This window comes from Parasteatoda tepidariorum, chromosome 7 (genome assembly GCF_982258835.1).
Source record: "Parasteatoda tepidariorum strain Cologne lab strain chromosome 7, Ptep-v5.0, whole genome shotgun sequence".
In the NCBI taxonomy this organism is placed as follows: Eukaryota; Metazoa; Arthropoda; class Arachnida; order Araneae; family Theridiidae; genus Parasteatoda; species Parasteatoda tepidariorum.
The window spans coordinates 72,005,868-72,030,249 of record NC_141761.1 but is presented as its reverse complement, the minus strand read 5'-3'; the positions used below and the strand labels follow the sequence as shown (position 1 = coordinate 72,030,249).

The following is a 24,382-nucleotide window of genomic DNA, read 5'->3' as shown; positions in this document are numbered from 1 at the left end:
GTCTTTATCAATTATTTCTTCAATTTTACTAGTGGCTAAATGTATATTAATCAAGCCTAACTGAATAATAACATTAAGTTTGCTGTGAATTCGTCCGATAATAAATTAGGGAAAATAGAAATGTATAAAGGTATTTTGAAAAACTTTTTTTTTTTGTATAAATTGAGAAGACAGTAATGAAATTGCAATTAACATGATGTGCACTTTTTTAGAAATGAAAACCATGTCTTGTAAAAATACTAAAGTTTAAAAGGCTTGCCTTTGCTTGTAAACTTTAGATCTCTGTGTTTTAATATTTCTATTGAATATCTATGAATAAGACTTTTTTAACACTGTGAAGCTATATCAAAAGACATATTTCTAATATTAACTTCAAATTATTCCAAGTTTAATTACCTTTGCATAATTCTATAATTTAATAGTGTCTTATAATGATCTGTTAGCCCCATTGGTTCAAAACCTCTTATACTAATAGTGTTGTTTTAATGAGCTTTTGTTGGCCAAATGAGTTCAAAAATCTATGTTTTGTTTTTAGCTTAATCAATATAAAAAAAAATGTGCTCCCTGTTTGGTTAATAAATTTTGTTCCAGCTTGTTTACTTTCTGCACTAACATTTATGCTTTCCATAATTAAGTTCTTATATGTGTGATGGTGTGCTGGACTTAGGTCTTATTTAAATGTTTATTAAACACTTTGTAGCTAAGCCTAGTGCTGCTAAATGTATCTATTCTTAAAATTTCTAAACCATAACACCTATGCCTCTGTTGCCCAGGTCATCATCACAATAATAATGATAAAAATCACATTGAAAAATCCTGATTTTTGGTTGTAGTTGTAACAAGAGCTAAATTAATTATTCCATACTTTAGTAGGCATTCTCTTGTTTTCGTAATCTTAATTTTTAGTGTTGGAACTAATTCTAAAGAAATTGAATTTAAAATCCTGACAATGCTGACTGTTAATTGCATTCCAAATGAAAAGTGTCTAGATACTTTTTCGTCAAAACCGGCATGTATAAAACAACGTAAAAATAGTGTTAAAGTAATATTTTGTTCCCCCTTCCCAATAGATGTAATTTTTAAGGATATGTATGAAATGGTGCTTTATAAATGTTTTTAAACTTCCTTTATGATTGCCGTCATACATTTACTAACATTTAAATTTTGTGATTAAGATATATTTCTTGTCAAATAAATGAACAAACCTTATTGTGTTTGTAACCATAGTTTTTAAGTCTATAAAATTCAAAGTAAAAAGTGCATAAATGTTTCCAGCTTTTAGAGATTCTTATAATGCTCAAATGTTATATGTTGTGAAATGTTCTAGCTTGGAAATCTATTAAAACAAATACTTTCATATTTTTGTCATGTTTTACGGATTTGCTTTTGAAATGCCTATCCATTTTGTAGCTATATTCAATATAGCTTATTTTTGCCTGTCCACATATTGCTACTGTTTATATATTTGTATATATTGTTATCTAGTCTTTATAAATGTGTTTGCTTTTGTGTTTCTGAGATTATTAACACCGAGCTATACATTTGATTTTAAAATAAATGATTCATTGGTTTTTTTTATTATTATTATTTCGTTTAACCTGTGCATTTAAAATTGTTAATGCTTCTGTTAGAGCTTTATTTTATTATGGAGTACTTTTATTTTATTATTTTTCTGTGTTCATATTTTCTGCAAAACAGATATTTAGAAACAATAATTATAATTAAGGCATACCTGTTACATAACAATTTTGGGTGGAAGTTAATTTATTTTGATAGAAAATTGAAGTTAAATATATTAACTGGTCCTGGCTGCCTGATTTTTAATTCAATGTTTACATTTTTATCATTTTAATTATTAGAACGATTCTAAAGATTTAATTCATTTAATTTGGAATATTTAATTATTTTTGAAATTTCTTAACAGTTTTTTTTTAGCACAGTTAACCAAAGAGAATAAAAATTTGTTTTAACATAGATATAGTTATTTCATTTTCAATTATTTGCTTATCCAGATTATTCTTTTACTTTTAAGAACTATATATATGTTTGTTATTGCTTGGTAGTGAATATGAATTTTTTTTATTCAAATTTAAAAACAGGGAAAATTTAATCATTTTTTTTTAATCATTTTTTTAAAATTATTTATATTATGATCTAAGGAGGTCTATTCTTTTTATGAAAAGAAACATTCTCAGTTTGTTGATAGGAATATTATTTGATGTTATTTAGCTTTGGCGATTCTCATTTAACTGATTTCAATATCATTTTAATGATTTCAATATCAGTTGATGTTATCAAGTTTTGTCCAATATCATTTGAATGATTTCAATATCATTTGAAGTTATCAAGATTTGTATTTTTTATGTAGAGGGAATTATTTGAACAAATCCTGTCATGAACAAATTGAATCGCAATGTTTGTCATTAACTGCAAACTATTAGCTCTTTTTTATATTTTAAAAATTAATAATCTTATAGGTACAATGAGTTATATAAATTTTAATTTCAGGTAACACATAATTTGTATTGTACAACATTTATTATTTTGTGTTTTCCTATGCCATTCTTACATAACTGAGATTTTTAAAAATCACTCTTTTTTTTATCCCAAAAATACAAAATTTTATTTGTCTAAATGATTTGCTTACTTTTTATTAATGAAGCAGAACCAATAACTTGACTATTTGATTTTCATTTCTTTAACTTTGATTACATTTAACACTTTGATTACATCTAGATAAAATTGGGAGATGCATTAACTGTGCATTTTCTGCTATTCTGTTCATAAATACAAGCTAAAACAACATGCATATGGTTTTGCTATTGTTTCTTAAATATTATCTGAATTTAAATCTTTTGACATTTAAATTAAATCATTCTTCAGACATTTTAAATATTTTGTCATTTATTTTTTTAAAAATGTTTAGATATTTAAATTTAATATTTTTTTAGAGAACATATAGTTTAACCTGTTATCCAAGGAATAAACTTTAGTTCAACTCGTTTCACAGTGGTGACCTTTTTCTTCATAGTCATATCATCACACCTATAATTTTTATGATAAAAAATTTTGCAATTCCCTTTATAACAATAGTTGGTGCATGACAAAATATTTTGCCATACCCAGTTAACAGGTTAATTAATTTCCAGATCAAGCAATTATGCTTTTATCAATGAGATTACTTGAAAATGTTGATAACAAATAACATATGTTTCATTGATATTATTGCTTTTTAGCTACCATTTACAAAGAAAATTAAACCAACCTAATTACAGTTGTTAACTGCTTTACTAATTTGATGTACAAATTGTTTATTGTAGTATTTGAAACAATTTTTGTGCATTATTGTTTCATTTTAAGAAAAAAATAGGCTTATATAACCAGTATTTGTACTTGTTTGATTTAATGTACCATTTAATTTCACTTGGAAAAGTTATAATCATAGTCATATTGGATATTTTCATTACAATGTTCGATTTGCATTCCACATGAAGCCTGTGCATATTATGTAAAGGTTTTAAGCTTTCATCAGATGCTCTGAACTTTTTCTAAAATATTCTTATTATACTCCAGTGTTTGCTAAAATTTATTGTTTTTATTGTTGTTTTAAGAATGACTTGTATAAAAATTGTAGAAAGCTGAAATAAATTAATGTTTTAAAAATGTTTTTTATTTGAATTAATTATAACTATTAAATTTATTTTTAGATTTTAATTTATTCAAGTAAAAGTTGAGCTTGGACTGAAATAAGTTTGTAAGTAGGAAATAAACTATAAGCATATGATTTACATAAATAACTTACATTGTATTCGTATAATAAAAAGGCTTTGAAAGCTTTAAAAAATAGTGTTATTTTTTAAAAGAAAAATATAATTAACGGTAAAAATTAAAATCTTTTTACTTCTCTAATAAAAAAAATTTAATATAAAGTTAATTACTTATTATTTTTTGTTCTTTAAAAAAAGGAAACTATGTATTAAAGTATAATTTGCAACATTTTAAAATATAATTTTTAATGTTATTTTGGTTATCTAAAAATGATTCCAGTTAATAGCTGTTTCTACTTACAAAATTTTCAGTCTTAATTTTGGACATGGCCTTAATAAATATAGTGATTATTTTTAAATACAAATGGAGTGTCAGGAAAAACATTAACATAGCAATAGAAGTGAGTATTTGTTTTTAGGCATGACTATAACCCTCATACTTTATAGAGTGTAATGTAAATGCAAAACCGCATTTATAAAAATCCTTTAAATTTTTTGAACCAGTATAGCTCTATATTAATTTAAATAATTTTCAGGGGCCTATGTCTGTACTTCTAAGTATATGGATGTTATTTATATACAACCAAAGTTGAATCTTTTTTTTTTCTTTCTCTTTACTCCATTTGTTTAAAACACAATTAAATAAATAAAAAAAATAAGTATCTTTCAAAATTTCATTTCTTTATTTTTCTACAATTCAAAATACAAATATAAAATAAATCATAAAAAACAACATATTCATTATCATTAACACATATTTAAGGAACATTTCTTAATTCTCTTATTGCTGAAATTTAAAAACAGAAATATTATTTTTTTCTTTATTTTTAAGGGAAAAAATGCATATCAAATTGATATGGAAAAAAAAGGAGTAAACTGTAAATTTTTTTTCAGCAATTTATTATAAAATCATGTTTAACGAAAGAATGGCAAGGGTTATTCGGAAAGTAACGTCCGATTTCTTATAAAACATAAACTATTACAGAATTATTTTTTCGAAAGAAAAAAGTTTTTTTATGTAATTCTTTTATTTGTTTCTCTATTTTTCTACATAGTGTCCGCATTTGTTTAAGCGTCTGTCATAACATTGCATAAACTTTTGCTCTAGAAGTCTATCGCCAGTGAAGATAAACACTCTTGAACTACTTCTTTCACCTCGTCTGCGGCGTAACGGAAGAAGTGAAAAACACTGGGAACGATGTCTGAATTGTATGGTAGATGGTCGATTTGTTCTTATCTAAAAGATCAGTTTAAGTTTTGGGTATAAATAGCAAAATGGAGTTTGGCATTGTCATGCAGCCACAAAAAAGCCACGTCGCTAATTCTCTGTTGCCAAATCACTGACGATATTGCGGGCAGTGCAAATTGTGTCGTTTCATAAACAAGACATGCTGGGACTGCACAAATGCGCGTTACAGTATTTGCGGATTATTCGATTACCCACGATAATCAGGCTTTAATTTCCAAATAACCCTTTTATTTTATTAGATATTATTTATTGATTTGCCAATTAAAGCAAAACATAAATGGAGCTGAAAAATAAAATCATAAATTAGGATAAAAAAAATTTCATACAATATAGGATAATTAAATTCTTATTTATTTATTTTTTGACAAAAGTTTTATTTTGTATAATCTTTTTCAGGTAATTTATTTATTTGTGTTCTATTATTTTACTAATTAAAGTAACCTTCTTTTTTTGAATGGAAATCTCAGTTAAAAAAAGTGTGACTAATCAAAAAACATTACTGAATGATTTATCAAAAATCCGGCCAATAATAGTTCTCCTGTGGTGATTTTCGACTCTTTCATCATACTAATTTACAGCTGTCTTTTTCTTTCTTTCTTTTTCTTCCAAATGGAAATCTCAGTTTTAAAAAAAAAGTGTGACCAATCTAAAAACAATATTGAATGATGAATAATTAATTAAAAATCCGGCAAAGAATAGTTTTAAAGTAAAGATTTTCGACTCTTTCATCTAATTTACAGCTGTCTTTTTACCAAATAAAAATGGATTATTTATAAGACCACGAAATTCTGCATTACCGTAATGCAAATTTTATTTTATTTTAAAATAAAATCAATACAAAAGAGAAGGTGCAAACAAAATGTTTCCTTAAATGTTACTGATATGTTTCAATATACGTAATATCATAAGAAATATGAATATAAAACTAAAAAAAAAAAACACATCCAAAACACACAAGACTAGATATGTCAACACATATATAATAAGCCACTTTGATTATTCAGGGAATGATTTCGCGTAATAATACCATTCCCTTCATTGCACAAAGAATCAGCTGAACTCTCCACAAAAGCTAAGATCACTACCATCAAACTTTTCCGTTGATTAACTTATATATCTATAATTTTGGGTATATTAGTGCTTCTAACCTTATTATTAATTAGTGTAAGTTAAGTTATACATATTCCCGCATTGGATGTATGCTAATAGAAGTGCAGCAGCTTAAAAATCAATTAATGCAATTTTTTATATTAATATGCAAGGTGCTTTGTGATCACCGCCTTTAAAATATATTTTAATGAACCCTTATCTAAAGTAAGATTGAAACATTGCAAATTATTGTAAGCTGAATAATAACTGCCTAGAAAGATGTAATTAGATAAATTAAAATCCAGTTTGAGTACCGTATTGAATTCGAAGCTATTTCTAATAACGACATTTCAATTTCCTCAGGCGAGCAACTGTGATTCAAAGATCGTCTTCCACGTTCATAATTAGGTTACGATAAATTTTTTTTCCTCATAAATATTTATTTGCGACACTGAATGCGTTTATTTTTTGTTTCATTTTCGGCAAGGATTCTAAAAACATACTTAAAACGTTATATTTTTATAAACTGCACATAGAGAAGGGTTCCTAGTATGCGACATCCCTATAGTAGCCGAATAATTCACAGGGACGTACAGGTTCCGCTACATGTCTGATCATTCAACCAAAATTAATCTAAATTACGTGTGAAGGCGATTGCGAGTATAGGTGGTGCTTGAAAAAATTGCTTTTGTTGAGCATTCATTAAGTTCGTCATTTAAGTATTATTTTGAAGCAAGTAATGTGTTTACAATAAAATACTGTGTTTTTGAGGTTGTTGTGAAGTATTTAGATTAATTTGAGATTTAATTGAAGTTGAGTTCAAAACCAACCTAAAAAAATCAACCTCCAAAGGTTAGTGTGAATAAAATATCTTCATACAAATCAGGGTGTATAGAGTTGTTTTATTCATACTTGAGGTTGTTACTAGGTTGATAGAAATCTACCTTAGAGCAGCCAGCTTAGAGAGGTTATTTTTATACAAGTTATTTTTTCTACACTTCAAACGAATATGTATGTATCGGATGTGAATAATTTCACTCGATTTAAAATAAAAGTATCGCTGAGCTACATGAGGTTGAAAATGAGGGGGTTTGTTGATGAGATTAGTTTTGGTGCAAAACATAACCTCATTTTCGCCCTCAGATGTTTGTTTTTTTTTTTTTTACATTTGCCAACCTCAAAAGTACCTTATTTATTGTAATTTACACCATTTATATGTACATTAGATATAGTAACTGTTAGGCTTTAATTCTTAATTTCAAAAAAAGTGAGTCATGTTAGGAACCTTTTCCCTATAAGTATGTAATTTTTGATTGTGCTCCACTTGAACAAAAGTTGATGAATAAAAGAACGATAAAGCGTAAATCGCCAAGCACGTTCCTACTTCGTTTTATCTTCACCACAGTGATCTTAGCTTGCACAAAGCCTATCGTCTTCTGCTTCTCTTTCAACTTTGTACCCAATCACTCAATGAAGAGCTTTTGAAGTATAAAAAGGGAATAACAAGTATAAAAATGGGGATCACATATGCTATATCTCGTAGAGAAGGTACATTTTTATGAATTTTGGGAGAGGTAAATACTGTATCCTCTTGATAACGACTGGACCAACACCGAAGATGTTTCGGATGAAAAGCCTCAAAATATGCTTCAGTGGTAAAGGTGTGGTGGAGTGACTCAGCAAAGTCTGCCGCTGCTGATCTGTGAGTAAAAGCGACCTAAAAAAGAAAAAAATTTCAGTGGCTTAGTCTTTGAACTACAACGAAAACACTTTTTTAACATATAAGTTAAATGGTGCTCAGGGAATGTGATCTAGGTTCGAATTCTGCCGCACCGACTACAGTGCTGGCGTAAAATACCCTCAATTGTAAATGGATCATGGATTAAATTCTCCCTGCCTTCGGGCTAACCGTAGGAGGTTTTCTTCTCCATGTAACACAAATACGGGGTAGTTCCATCAAAAAGTCTTCCACGAAGTTTAGTTTCTCCGAATGCTTATGCTTCATCCACAAGAGTTTTCTTGTCTTCTGACTTTAGTTCAAAATTACAAAGCTACGGAGTTGAACATTGCTAGTCGTAAACTCAGAATTGAGTCGGCTGTTGCACTTGTAAGTGAAAGGCGAAAGGAAAAATATTAAAACCAGTTAGATTGCTTGTTGAAATTAAGATTTATTTTCATTTTTTGCTTTGCATCGTTTAAACATTAAGTTGTGTCCCCGAGTGTGTATACGCTAGACTTAATTTCTGAAAAGGGTTCTAAATATTAAGGGCGATCATTATAGAACACTCTGTATATAATTTTAAGTTATATCTGTTGAAAAATGAATAAGTTATTGTGAATCAATCCAGGTTTCTTTCTCTCTCTCATCTTTATGAGACTTTATTAAACTATCTTTATGAGAGTTTAAATTTATACTAATACTCTCAAATATGCATAAATTGTCAAGTCAACTTTTATTATTATGTACTATATTAGTAAAGCTGACTTCAGACACATCCAAACAAGATTTTATACGTAAGTTAAGTATTATTATTTTGTATTGTATTAGTAAGCTGACTACTAGACACATCCAATATTATTAAGTATTGTATTAGCGACGCTGATCACTAGACACATCTAAACATAGGTTACGCATAATGTATTTTATTTTATTTTATAACCTTCGTTAAACAGCCAACCTAATTTTTTGAGTTTACGACTACCGATGTTAAACTCCGTAGCCTTGTAATTTTGAACCAATCTAGAAGACAAGGGAAGGAACTCCTGGATCAAGTATTGGCAGGGATTTTTCTTCATGAAGGACTTTATGGTGGAACTATCCCTCATTTGCGTTACATGGAGCGAAAAAACCTCCCACGGTTAGCCTGACGGCCAGGGCAGGACCTGATTATCGCCTAGACCCAATAGGCAGGGGCCTAGGGCCCACAATTTCTGAGGGGCTTCGAAAATTAGTAAAAAGTTTAATGAAAAATGGGCTAGCATTGTGTTGGTTTAAGTATTAAGTAAAAAACACTGTTAGAACAAACAGTATTAAATAAAAATCAGTGACTTGTAGCAAAAATCACTGATTTCAATTGTTTGTGGCCACCAAACTATTTTTATTTTCATATAACATTGTTTTGTTGTTTTATATTTTGCTTTAATTTATAGATACGTAAAATTTATCTTCGAAAAATAATCTTTAATTGTCTGCTTTCAAAATTTCTCGGAATGTCACTCTTGAATCATGCAGTTCAATAGATTCTTTTTCATTATTAGGACTACTCTTAAGTAATTTAATTTCAAAATATCTTATAAGGGGCCCGGAAAATTTGGTGGGCCTTGGGCCTGAATTTGCCTTGATCGGTCCTTGGACAAGGGGACTCTAACCCATTATCCGTCTACAACTGAGGATATTTTACGTCATCACTCTGGTCCGCGCGAGCCGGGTGCGAAATTCGTATTGATCAGCCATCGCTGGGATTCGAACCCGGTTCACTTCATTGGAAGGCGAATGCTCTATCCCCTGAGCTACCACGACTCTATGCATTATGTATTAGTAAGGTTGACTGCCAGACACATCCAAACAAAAGTTTATGTGCAAGTTAAGTATTATAATTACGTATTGAATTAGTAAGGCTGACTATCAGATACATCCAAAGAATTATTTATGCTTACGGATGTTTTAAATCTTGTCTTATCAAATTACGTTTTTTGTTTCTAAATTTACAATTGTGCAGCCGAAAGTAAATCTTTCAAAATTAATAAAATGGTTTCTTACAATTAGCATATAATGCAATTACCTATTTATCGAGGAAGTACTGAAAGCTTCAGCAGCGTCCAGAATAACCTCTAGAACTTCCGGGTGTGTTTCCGGATGCAGTCTATGGACGGATTTCAGAATTCCTAATGGATGATGTATTTGAGATTTCAGTACAATTTTTGCACCATAACAGAGGAGTAACCTAACTACATCTTCTGTAGGGTGATCACATGAGTTAAAGTATTCTCCGATGGGTGGTTTTATTAAAGGTCCATCATCGAATACAGACACAGCATTTGGATCTGCTCCACATTCCAATAGCATCTTGATTATGTCTATCTAGAAAAATTTATCTACAATTAATTATCAAAGCAAGTTTCATTTGTAAAAAATATTGCTAAAATATATATTATTTGCTTGAAGGAAAAAAAGTATAAATTCATATTTCATTCATTAGGAATGTTATTAAAAACTTATTTTATTGGGGGAAAATGTAAGCATTTTTTTTTTTTTTCAAATTTAACACCTATATAGGGCTATTTCAAATAATATAAGTTTTTTAACATTGATATATTTTTCTTCATTTTGTAAAATCTGAATATATCTACAAATCTATGTATTTGAACATACTTAGACATAAGCTAAAAAATTCTACTATTGGCAATCAAAATAAGCTGCTGGTGGAGCATAGTAGAATTCATCCATCTTTATGGCAACACTAGCCATGGTTTCACCATTAGCGTGATGTCAGTATCTGTCTTAATTTTAAACTGTATAAAGTTTGAAAACTGCATGGAACTTCAATTTCCCGACCCATGCTTAACTATGTTGTATAAATTTGTGGAAGTTGTTAAAGATTTCATTAATTCGCATGAAAATTTGAATTTTCCGACATATATTCTAGACTCTTAATTACGCCGTGTAATAGAAGTTTTACAGGTCACTCTAATTTTTTTTAAAAAGGTTAATGGTGATTATAACTTACTTTATTATCGACTTTCTCAGATAGTGCTATGTGTAGTGGACAACCAATGATGGGAGACCCCAAATTCACGTCTGAACCTGATTCTATGAGCAGTTTAACCATTTCTGGATTGCCTTTTAAAATTGAAAAGTCGAGAGGACTTGGTTTCAAATAATCAGTAGAAAATTTCACCGTAGCCCCATGTTTAAGTAAAAGCTTTACGATGTCCATATTCCCACTTAGAACGGCGTAGTGCAGAACAGTTCGGTGATCGTGCCTTTCTGGTGTCATTTCATTGACATTGGCACCATACTTTATAAGCATCTGTGCAGCTTGTAATCCTTTTGGATGTCTGCACGCTTTCATCAGTGGTGTAATGCCTGTTCGATCCTTTGAGTTAGGATCCGCTCCATATTTCAGCAACAACTCCAAGAACCTAGTGTTCAGTGGGCTAATCAGGTTGATTTCAGCTCCGAGGAAATATCTAGCGTTGGGATTAGCCCCATGATGTAGGAGAAGTTCGGCTATCTCATAATGATTGTTCACAATTGCCAATCGTAGCGGCTCATCAGCGATAGTGGATCGTGGTGGATTGCCCAGAGTTTTCTCATCGCCATCAAACTCCGTAAAGCTGACTCTAGCTTTATGCTCCAGAAGTAAGATGACAAGGTCAATGTATCCACGCTCTGAGCACAAATGCAGAGCTGTGTAACCGATTTCGTCCATTGCATTGGGATCGCATCCCCTGACGAGTAAAAGATTGAGTGCTTCGAAATATTGCTGGAAGGCTGCGTAATGGATGGGACGCAAACCCTGGGACACTGGTTCGTTGACTTTGGCTCCACAAGCCAGAAGAATCCTGATGTCATCCAAAGGAGCACATCGGATGATGCTGTCTGCCAACTCCCTTTGCAAGGTCTGAAGGCAGGCAATAGAAGGCATGGCTGCACTGAAGGGCCTGGAAATAAAATCTTATTTAGATTTTTTTTTCTTATTAAGAAAATCTTTTCTAAAAAGAAGTTTTGTAAAATTATACGGATGAATGGCCAATGAAATATTACTTTGCCCTTACCCCTTAATGCTCCATTTGCAGTTTGCAATAAGAGGACGCTATACTACGAGAGAAACTTTTCATCGCATATTCTGTTTCGCCTTCGTTGGTACTTAAAAATTTAGCAAAAAGTGAGCTTAGGTAAATATGAAGTAAACAATAAAGTTATGTATTTGATAGAGAATTTGCCATGAAGGATTTACTCTGCTCTATAGCGTCATCTTAACACATTGTCGGCCAGTGACGGGTTAACTCGTCTTTTCATTCCCAAATATTGACCAATGACAAGTTAACTCGTCATTGCAACTGCATTATTTGTTTCAATTTCTGAAACGCAGGGCGATATAGAATAATAGCCGGTGATTGTAAAATTACTAGTCAGCAAAGTGTTAAGAAGTGTCACACATGTAGTTAAATTTTTGGGAAAAAAGAACTGTTGCAATTTACAGAAAAAGCCGGGGTGGTTTGATTAATGTTACAGTAAATCTTTAAATTTATGATGAGTAGTTTCTTTCTTTCTTTTAATTTAATAATTCAAAATGATTTTCTAAAGATACCAAAAAGAATTCTCTAATTTTTATGTTTTTAACATTTTCCAAATCTTAAAACAAAATTTCACTACTTTCGAGTAAAGTAAAAACATTATTTATATATTTATTATTATTAAATATTGTTATTATTACAATCATTATTTTTTGTGAGGACTTAGTTATGAGCTAAAAAGTGGCAGACTTTTGTGTTCAATGTTATTTCTTTAAACTCTTAGATTTATCTTCAATTATCACATCCGATTTCTTTTTTCATTTCTAAATTTAATTAAGTTTTATTCTTTTCTAATTTACTAAAATTTTAAATTAAAGACTGAAAAAAAAGTCAAATTATACACAACAGAAGCCCATGAGATATTTAGCGCAAACAACTACCAAACGAAATTTTCAATTTCGAAATACTCTGTAAATTAATAGAATAAAATTTAAAAAATAAATAAAGCATCAGGAGTCAAAGACCCTTTATAAGAAAGAACATTACTCCGCAGGTAAGAAAACTGTAACTGCCCTCCTTTTTTATTCAGCAGAAAAAGAAGAAGAAAAAACGTTCTAGACAATCCAGGTAAGATGAGAAAACAAAGGATTTTTCCTTCAGATCGTTGATCTTTACTGTTTTAATCTAACCCCTTATTTCAACAGTACTTGAACCCCTTTGGCTTGACTAAGGAGAAGGGGGAAGAAAAAAAAATCTTGATACGCATCTCGTCTAGCACCAATATATTCAGGTGTGGCAATTGAAAATGATATATATTTAGAACTTTGGTCGTGGCCGCTAAATTTCCGTGAAAAAAGTTTGGCCTCAATCCATTAATTTTCATGAAAAGGGATGAGAAATTACGCAAGTCCTGGCTAAGTCCTCCCTGAGCATTTTTTTTTTCTTTTCGCTTCCTGGCGAATGTAGACGTTGTTGGTATATTGTGCTTTCCACGTGTAATCTTTAGTTGGATAACACATACATATTTTCTTATTTATAAATAGTAACCAGGTGTTAACAAAACTAATCCAAAAAACAGGCTTATGTTATTTTTTATGTAATTGAATGTGTAAACAAAAACATCAAAATATGTTTGGCTATAGATTGTTTTGACAGTGATTTTATATAGAATCTGTTGTTATTTACATTTCTTATTTTCTAAAGCAAGTTAAAAGTGTTTCTTTGCTGTAACTAAATTTTTAGTTAAACCATCGTCGCGTAACACTATATAATTAGCATCACACACGACATTCTAACCACTATATCAGCGGTTCGCAATTTTTTTCGGCTACGGTTTCCTAAATAATCTACCTTCTTTCGGCGAAACCCCGATTTTATTATGGTAATTGTGAACGTATAAAACCTATAAAAGTCTGTTTTTAAATATTTAATTTCGAGGTATGAAGATTTCTAATTGTTTTATTATTAATAATCATAAATTATGTTTTATGTCCGATTGTTGAATTTGCAGTCGTGTTATATCTAGCCTGATTATGAATTTGTTTTTGGTGTTTTTGCTGAAAATGAATAATATAAGATAAATTATGGTTTATCGAATTGAATACTTAAACGAAGCCCTATAAACGTTGAAAATGGTTATTAAGGAAACATATCTCTTCGTTAAAGATATTAATTATTTTATTTTAATTTGAAAAGCGTAATGGAAAATACTAAAGCAATATTTAATAAATACTTATTCTTTTCATAATTTGTTCTATATATTGTTAGAACCATTATATTTTCTTTTTGAAATTATTTCTTAAAAGCAACAGTAAGATTAAATAAAGTATGAATTATACGTTGGATCTAAATATATTCTAAGGTTTTAAAAAACTCAGCAGTGGTTATAAAAAGTGCTAACTCTGGAAACCCCTTTAACTTTTGCATGGAGCCTTCGGGTTCCGCGGAACACTATTTGGAGGCCGCTGTCTACATCATTAGAATTTGTATTTAATCGTTATTTTTCTTTTTTTAAGTTAATTTTAGTTCTTAAATTTATTTACAAAACAAATGCTATTCGAATGCGTAATAAACAAAATCAATTTTTGATACACGTGGCAAAGTTTGCTTGGCATTCCATTTGTTAAATTAATTTTAGATCATAAATATGTATTAAGCTATTAATACAACCTTTTTCTCTTTTTTACACATCTTTTAAGACATTTTAAACACTAATAGTGATAATAATAATAATCTATTTTAAATGAATTATTTCTGTTCTAATAATTTTAACATGTAAAAATAAGATATTTTAAACACATACACAATACTTACATTACGGGGAATTATCGTAAAATAATGATTTAAAACCAGACACATTCGAAAAATGTATTAAAAATTAGTTAGAAGACTTAAAAAAAGCGAATTTTCGTAACAGATTTGTTAAACGTAAGATTATTTTTACAAATGAGACGTAGAAGAGATTTTTTTGCACAAAAGATATTTTTTTAGTAAGGAAAAAATATCAGATGTTTGAATTTAATTGAAACGATTATTCCACAAAATACCATTCAAATTTTTTTATTTTGATTATTTTATAAAAATTAATTTGGTTGCTAATACAAGAATAAAATTTCAAACGTAGAAAAGATTTGTGTATTTGAATATATTCTTTATTATTCAAACATAATATTTGAAATTCTTGAAATATGGATTAGCAATATTCGAAGATAGGTAACTGTTCAAATATTTATATTGTAAATAATTTTTGAAAAGTTAACCAAATCAGGCACTCAAAAAAGTTTTTACTAAAAATCTGAATTATACATTTGGCAAATAATTTTTTCATTTGGCATTTCAGCCTTGAAAACTCTCATGTTTCATAACTCGCCGGACTCACAATTTGAAATAATGAGAAAAACATCTTTATGAAAAAATTAATAGCACATTTGTGATCGAATTAACAGAATTCATTAAGATATAAGTGGATTTTAAGTATAACATTCACAAGATTTCAGAATCAAATGGATAAATTAGTGTTATTAAAATGCTTATCGAGTGGTTGCTTATCGAAAATAAATGCCATAAATGAAAATTATTGAATTATTAAATTTGAATCCTTTATAGAAAAATCTATGATATAAAAATATATCAATTTAAAGTTACATTTAAATCAATTAAAACTGCTCTTCAAATTCTGAATTTAATAATGATGTAAATGCTGGTTCTTAATTATTCTAACTAGAAGAAATTAAAGGGATTGACTTTAGATTTATATTGATAAAAAAATAAAATTAATGATTTTATTTTGTCCTTTCAAAATGTCCTCCGCTATGATTTGTTATTTTTTTTTTTAATTTTTCGATATCATGTGTGACGTCTATAATGTAGTTCCTAATGATTTCACTTTTATCAACAATTCTTAAAAAATCAAATCAAACTCATTAAAGGAAGTAATTAAACAAAAATTAATTCTCAACTAAGTAGCATTGAGATTTAACACACACACATTGTGTTGCAATAAAAATTTTTTACTAATATTCATTCTTAAAGGAAGAGTAAACATTCTAAGGGCAGAAATGACTACATAAATCATACTACAGCGTTACCATATCTGTTTTTCATACCCAAAAATGTAGAATTCAATGATATGTTATGAATTACTTCATTATGGTATTCATATTTTCATTGAAATTACTTTGAAAATTTTAATTTTCATTTCAACAATTTTTTCCCTACTAAACATTTACCCAACATTAATTTTAATTGTTTTAAACAACTCTTTGTTTATTTGTTTTGTTTTAATTTAAGTTCATTTTATTTAGTCTTTTGTGAATATATTGTTCTAAAACAAATTTTCTCAGTTAAATTCATTCTTTGTGAGTTAGTTTTATTTCGTTATTAAAACAACTGTTTTTTGAATAAGTAATATTTTTGATTATTTTAAGTTATTTCTCACCAACAAATCATATATATATATATATATATATATATATATATATATATATATATATATATATATATATATATATATATATATATATATATATATATATATATATATATATATATATATGTATATATATATATATATATATATATATATATATATATATATATATATATTAATTGCTAGTAGTAATATAGTTCTCATAACCTGATTTCCACTGGTAAACTTCAGCTTCAATTATAAATGTAAGATTTAAATTAACGGTACTCATTTTTTTAAATTTGAATGAAAATTCCATTCTCTTTGCGTCGATTTGTCTGGAAATCGGTAGACACTCGCTGAAGAAATTTTGGCACAACACCTGCAGTGAGTCATTCAAATCTGGATTCCAAGACAATGCTGGCATATACACATAGACCGCCACATTTTGTTTAGATTTAAAATTTGTGAATGAGGATATATATATAGATATTAACATTTTGATCATGATCTACTTATTTACATAAAGTGCATTTTATACAACTACGTATTTAAAAAATTACTTATCAATTGTTAAAGTGCAGGGTGTTTATAAATTCCCGGACCCATTTTGATGTTTAATAACTCATAAAATAATGAAGATATAAACAAATTTATGGCATTTATTGATGGAATAACTCATATATTTTCCCTTTCAGGTTTGTATATCTTTACTTTTGTAAATATCGTCTGCGCGCGTGGTTAATTTAAGATAATTTCATTTTCCTGTCTAAATATCTGTATTTTTCTAAATATCGTCTGCTTATTAATTGCATTTTTCTCTCTTTTGTTTTTGGCAACTATTGCAATGTTATGTTTACTTTTGAAGTGTTTGTTCTATGTATTACTTTTCTATGTGATGTTTTCTTCGAGCGGATATTAAGGAGAATGCATACACCACAAGAGAAAGCACAGAATTCATGGTGGTTCATAGAAACGAAATCGATAGTGCAAGCACAGAGAAATTTCAGAAGAATTTACCAAAAAGATCCTCCATCCACGCGTGGAAGTTCATTGACAAGGGTCATGAAACTTTTTGAGTCTATCTAACCATTTATATCATTAATTTAAATCTATTTTTATTGTTTTATGTGTTGTTAAACATCAAAATGGGTCCAGGACTTTATAAACACCCTGTATAAAAATGGTAAATGAATCTTATTCTCATCTCTCTTTGGTACTCAGACTAATTGATAATTAATAACTAATTGTTCCAAGTTATTTGTCAAGCTAAGAATTAAGTAATTAATTCTTTTCTCTGATTCTGATGAATTATTACATTCTTCCGATTCTGATTTACTATTACATTCATATGTTAACCTAACTCACAATTTGTTTACAAGTTTCCAAAAATAACATTTTAAAAATGCATTTTTTTTTTTTTTTTTACCAAAATGTGAGTATGTCAATACATATATTTATGTGCATACTTCAGTATATGTCAAAAAATACATGCAATAAGATATATACTTAGGTGAAATACGACCCCTAAGAGAAAATATGTTTTGGTGTTTATTTGTTTGGAAGTTAGATTGTGATATTATAATTTTAAGAATACTAGCTGAATACCCGTCCTTTGAACGGAAAATAAGAAGAAAAAAATATCAATAAATCAGCTTTGAACAACATAAAAAAATTCAGACACAATTAATAAAGCTAAAATAATTTCAAGTATTTATTTACTTATTAATATATGTTGCTCTTCCCAGTGTCTTTACGTTATTATATTAAACAAAACACGTTTTTTGTAGTTTACCTTATGGCGATTTTTTTATGTTTCTTCTAAACGAATTAGCACAATTTTTTCCATAATTTTCCTTTCAATATATAACTAATTTTTTTAAAATTTTAATTACCGTTAATTTTACATTATTTAGGTTTATAGAAACTTGTTTTAAAAAAAATCACTATAAACAAATTAACGCGTGGTTCCAACTTCAGGAATACTAATTTCGTGGCGTAATCCGTATAGTACCACGTTCACGTTGATCATTGAATTTATTTAACCCAGCAAATAAAAAATAATTAAATATTAAGGAACGTGCAGTAAACTCCTTTTTTTTTTTTTTGATTAAATAAAACAATAAGCTAGCAAACATCATAGATGTTATTTTAAAAAAATATTCGAAAAAAAAATATAGAATCGTCTGCACTTTAATTTAAAACGATGGCTAACACTTAAACCCTTAACACTTAACAAAAAACACTTAAACCAATTAGAAAATTCCATTTTTCAAGTGGTTCTTCCGAACGATCTAATTGAAAATTTCAAAGAAACGTTAGGATCGAGGGCTATATAAAATCAGTTCTATTCTATTGCAGCCGCTGTTCAAATACCTGGACGTTAGAGCAAATGGGTTTGGAGTTTAAAGAGAGGCACATAAAACTCTTCATTTCATTATTATAGATGCCCTTAGAAGTATAGAGAAATATGGTAGTTCCGACAATTATGTCTAGGCCACTTTATCTGAATATATAATATTAAGTGAAAATTGTATCTTAAAAAGAAAAAATAACAGAAATTTATCCAAAAGAATATGTTTAAACAACAATTAACTTTCTTATACTTGGAAGCAAAAATGTTTTGAATTACGTTTATTTTTTTGTGGCCCTTCAAATATCGTTTTCGAGGAAAAAAAATGAAAGAATAAATGAAAACATTAAATTAACTTTTGAAAAATCAGTTTATTATCATTTAAAATTAAGTATACAGCGCTATTAATTTCGGACTTAACAAAATCGAAGATTAGTTTTTGCATTTATGAAAATTATGATTCTGAATTCATTTTATTATATTTGCAATAGAATTATAAAAGATAAATGAGTTAACCCTTTCATAAAACTATTATTAGTCCGAGAGAATCTTTTGAAATTTAGTTATTGCTGTTACTAAGTTTCAAAAATAAAGCACATTTAGTTATTAATTTTTCATTTCCGTATTGGCAACAGCTATAACTTACCTTACCAAAGAAATCTTCAAAATTCTTTCTTATTGCAGTAAATCCTCAACTTTTAAGTCAAATTATCGGAAAATTAACTTAAAAAAGTGTTCGCTTTGAAACAATGGTACAGGATAATACAAAATCTGCTCGCACCACTGGCCACTTTGTCTGGTCTGATATGACGCAGTAAACGTTTTGAATCTTTGTATGCGATTCCGCCGAAAGGTTGCTTGGCTGTAAACAATAGCACGTGATGCTGGTTGCGTTTTTGCAGCTGATTTTAAACACACGTGACGCAGTGTGTAGAGTTTTCATTTGTTCCTTTGCTTTATTTTTTGGCAACATACTCGAGGTCTGTGACGCAAGAATCTTCAAAGATCCCGGAGGAGTTTGACGCTCGTGTAAAAAGGTGCTTCTTGAGAAATCGAATGCGATCGTCGAACATAAGGTCAGTCCCCCTCTAAGGACTCTTCAAAGAAAAGATTTTCTTGATTGATTAACCTCTAGTGTTCAGAAAAAATTAGACGAAATCGTATGATCTCTTGAAGAAAAGAAAAACATCTCTAACAGTGACATGGTAGATGGTAGATGGTAAAGATAAGGCATTATAATTAAAACTTTCCTTCTTAACAAATTCTTAGAAGAGTAAGTCATAGATAGTGCTAAGTTTTAAACCGGCTGAAGATATAGTACGACTACACAAAAGGCAGTATATTTTAAAATTATCTCTCCAAAAAATTCTGAGTAGGGCAGAGATAATGCAGGTGTTGTACCTAAGCATTTTTTAGAAGGATGGCCCACCCTGTCTGCCCTTTCACGGAGGAAAATGTTATTCCCTTTTTTATTCAGAAAAAAAAAAGATTTTTTTTATATTATAAGAAAAAAGATAGTTGAAACTTAAGATTACTTAAAGTACAAAAATATTGATCTTAAATTACAAAACCCAAATATTGACTAATTTGTATGGTTAATTTTTCAAGAAGTCTGTGAATAAAATCGTTTGCAGACTAATAGACAAAAATGCTTGTTTTTTTCACAGACTTAATAAAATAAATAAAAAATTACATAAAATAAACCACTAGCGTGTTTTATTTATATATATGGTGCCACCAAAGCTCGAAAGCCGTTAATATGCACATTATCGATCAATTTTCAAGCTAATCAGCAAATTAACAAGGGTGATCCGTTAAAATGCAGAAAAAAGAATTTTCCGCAATTTACATAGGTAATGTGCATAGTAATGGTCTCCGTATCGTTAAAGTTCAAAAGCTTGTTTCTCCACATTAAATATGTTTACTTACTGATTGTATTGACTCGATTCTTCAGAAACAAGAAAAATAAGTAAATAAATGACATGTTAATTTCCTTATTTTTATCAATATTTTAAACCATTTGATTCTTTGTATTATACTAGGTAATTTCAAAAAAGAAGCATTTTATTTTTTTGGCATTTTAATTGATCATTTTAATTAATCCACACATTAGCTAGATCAGCGGTTCCCAAATTTTTTCGACTATGGAACCTCTGATAAACCTCCTTTCTGCTGAACCCCAACTTTGTAAATAATAAAGTATACAAAAACTATGTAAAATAAAGTATACAAAAACGATGTAAAATAAAGTATACAAAAACAATGTAAAATAGAGTATATAAAAACAATTGGGAGGGTATTACTCATAAAATAATACTTTATTTCGAAAATATTTAATAAGGGAAATGAAATTTTTTCATAGTTTTGTTCATTATTTATCTTAAATTAGGTTTTATGTCCGACAGTTGAATTCGCACTCCTGGAGCTGCATCTAATTTAGTGCAAATACATAAACTGAAAATGAAATAAATGACCAGAATTATGGCTTTCGTTGAAATGAAAGCTAAAAGAACTGTTATAAACGTTAAAAATGGTTACTAGGGAAACATATTTCTTTATTAACGAATTTAGTTATTTTATTTTGAAAGTGCGATGGGAAATACTAATGCAGTTTTTCATAAAAATACAGGTCCCGCAGTGGACTGATCGTTAAGACACGGTTCCCAGCAGATCACCGAAGTCAAGCATCACTGGCTACGGTCAATGTGCGGGTGGGTGACCACTTGGATCAGTCTGCGTAGGGACCGAGGGTGTGCGGTATTGGTCCTCGTTAAACTGTGCTACCGTAAAGTGCTCGACTTCGCGCAGGTCGTCGGGCTACCGAAGCGGGGGTGCCATCCCCTCCGCAGAGGATCAAAATTATGATGGCATGTCTTCGGATCATCCTCCGGGATGTTTCCCAGACCGTCGCCAATAGCCCATTGTGCAGCTCTAGTGCGACGTAAATTAACAACAACAACATAAAAATACAGAACTTAATTAATTCAAAATATTGTTATTAAAAAAATTGTAATTTAAAAATCATTGTTATTTTACTTTAATTTCATAAAGAAAACCAAAATATTAAAAAAATAATATATTAATAGATCGGTCTAATTGGGTACTTGCACTTCAAGAAGAAGAACACCTCCCATACCTACACATGTGACCTATGACGTCAGCGCCAGCTAATCTTTATCAGCAAAATAGCATATTAAGGTTGAGCTACGTTTCTCTACATAAGTTAGAATGTTAATTAACGATAAGTTAATTAAATACAGAACCGTATCGCACGTCGTCGGGCACGGCTTACTCGAAACAGAATAGAAAGAACAGTTGCTAACGTAAGCAAATGTCACGTTTCAACAACCAATCAAAATCGAGATACCCTCACTACATCACTTGCCGGTATCCAAGGGCGCCGGCAGAATAATATAAAAGGGGGTGCAACCCTCTAACAAACTACCCCCCCCCCCCCAAAAAAAAATATTCTGTTATCACATTTTGTTTTGTTATTGCATTTACTTTCATCTGTTAATTTTTTTCAAGATACATTTCTTCATTGTTAACAAGATATTGAAAAAAAAGTATGAATTTCTTGTACTTGCAAATTTTGCCACGAGAAACTTAATTGATGGCACTGGCATAGCTACTGACTTTGAAACAGAAATAACTACGAACAGTAGTTTCGTATACTAACGTGTTTGTGCATGCTTAACATTGATATTTATTGTGTTGATGAAGTTTTACAGTTGTGAGAAGTCATTTTGTGTTATACACCTTTGTTAAACTAAATAACTAATAGAAAATATAATATTATTTATATTTTATTGAATAAAATTTAAAAATATAGCTTAGATATCGGCCAAGTTTGTGTATGCTCAGTGTGCATAAGAAAATAATCAAAGATGACTCAGAATTCATTGAAAAAGTTATAAACAGATTTGGACAGCAAACAAGACGATTACAATTCTTGTATGATTAAACAATTTTTTAATTGTTATGTATTAATAATTACTTAATTATTTGTTTTTGAATAAAAATATTTTTAATAAAAAAATTTTATAACAAAATTGTTTTTCTGTATCTCTTTAATTGTTTAAGAAAAAAGCCAGGGGGTGCAATTGCACCCCGCTGCCGGCGCCCTTGCCGGTATCCCATTATAAATACAGATTTCAAGAAGCATTATTGGGAGGAAAAAACAAGCCCTTTCTGACAGAATATCTTTTACCCTTTTACGGAACGCTAGGGTTCCGCGGAACACCATTTGGGAACCGCTGAGCTAGAGAATCTATAGCAGGGGTGGCGAACCTTTATACACCAACGTGCCATTTTTTCTAAAAAATTGTTTGATGAGGTCATAGACGTGCCGTCAAATAATTTTGACTTCGTAATTATTGGGAAAATATTAATACTAAATACTATCAACTCAAAACTCTTTATTTACATTGGGAAAATTTTTTCACTGTCTCAGTTATACGCGTAATTAAACTTAAAGTAACATCATTGTGACTTCTGTTGTTGCAGATTAGATGACAAATAACTTATATTAGATCGTAAGATGTTAGTTTAAGCAGGATTGTTAATTTTTCTGCTAGTTATTTATTGTTAGCTTATTTTTTATGGTTATTAATTGTTTTTTTTAGCATTAATTGTTAATTTTTTATTAATAATTGTTTATTATTTTGTGTGTTTTTGTGCATTTTAATTTAATTATTACATATGCTTTATAGTGTAATACCATTTGTGTAATAACAAATGTGATCGGTGGCGTGCCCGAAATATTGTGTCGGGTGCCATAAATGGCACGCGTGCCATTGGTTCGCCATCCCTGATCTATAGAATAACTCATTACTACTCATTATTGGTAACCAGGTAAATGAATTATTTATTATTTACTAGGAATATCATAATGCTATGTTAACTCTACCTTAAGGCCGCTACTTCATCATTCGTTGCTGAGAAGATAAAATAAGAAAGCAGAAAATAGCAATGATTAATGGGCATCCCCTAAATTACTAAGAAATGCCTGTTTTGATAGAGACAATATGAGTAATTCTCCCACGTCACAAGTAACCTTGTTTACGTACCTCCTCAAGGAAATATTGTTTAATCATCTCTCGCTCTCTCTCTCTAATTATGTGAAAAGAACTAAGTTTTGCCACTGTTTTAGAATGTTTAACATCGTCTTATATTTTGCTTAACTGCGTGAGAGTCTTGCATTTAAAACCTTGAAACTTGATTGAGATACAGAAAACCATGAATCGCGTGGATTAATTCTCAAATTTAAAACAAAATAATTAGATTTGATGGTAATTGTACGATTGGAAAGTTTTTTTACTGTTAGAATCGCGTTTTAATTAAAATAAAAAGTAAGCGTGGTAATTTGAAGCTTTGACGGATTTTGTCACTGTAACCGTGAGAGTTAGATATCTATCTATTATATAAAACGGTAATACGTACGTATGTATGTATGTATCAATAAAACCGATGATATTTCTTTTCTCGCGCTGGCAACAGTTTTCATTTTTAATTGATTGGATTCGGCGCGCAAGAGCACGTAGTGAGCAACCAGATAACAATAACCAGAGTGAGCATTGTCAGGTTGTTCAATTCAGATTCATGCACTAAAAACATGACAATATTTAATTTAAACTCAATTAGGAATTGAAGTGAGAATGCTTTAAAAGGCCGCTGTTGAATTGATATTTTTCTACTGGGAGCTACCTAAACGTCTAAAAAACGTTTAAGTGTTTGTATTGAATGCATTGAATTTTTTTATATTTCGCGTTTATTTA

General features: G+C 29.5%; 1 protein-coding gene across 2 annotated transcripts; it reads right to left on the bottom strand.

Moving 5' to 3' along the window:
- Window positions 1–7,251: 7,251 nt before the first annotated feature.
- LOC107441877 (transient receptor potential cation channel subfamily A member 1) lies at window positions 7,252–19,408 on the bottom strand. 2 transcript variants are annotated; one of them, XM_016055270.4, is made up of 4 exons: window positions 19,252–19,408; window positions 10,833–11,769; window positions 9,888–10,186; window positions 7,252–7,822 (listed from the first exon to the last, which is right to left on the bottom strand). In XM_016055270.4, exons 2-4 carry the CDS (start codon window positions 11,751–11,753, stop codon window positions 7,636–7,638), a joined length of 1,407 nt encoding a protein of 468 aa, XP_015910756.2. In that variant the 5' UTR covers window positions 11,754–11,769; window positions 19,252–19,408; the 3' UTR covers window positions 7,252–7,635. The 2 variants fall into 2 exon arrangements, with proteins under 2 accessions (XP_015910756.2, XP_015910757.2); XM_016055271.5 differs by having other exon boundaries at window positions 19,257–19,397.
- Window positions 19,409–24,382: the final 4,974 nt, after the last annotated feature.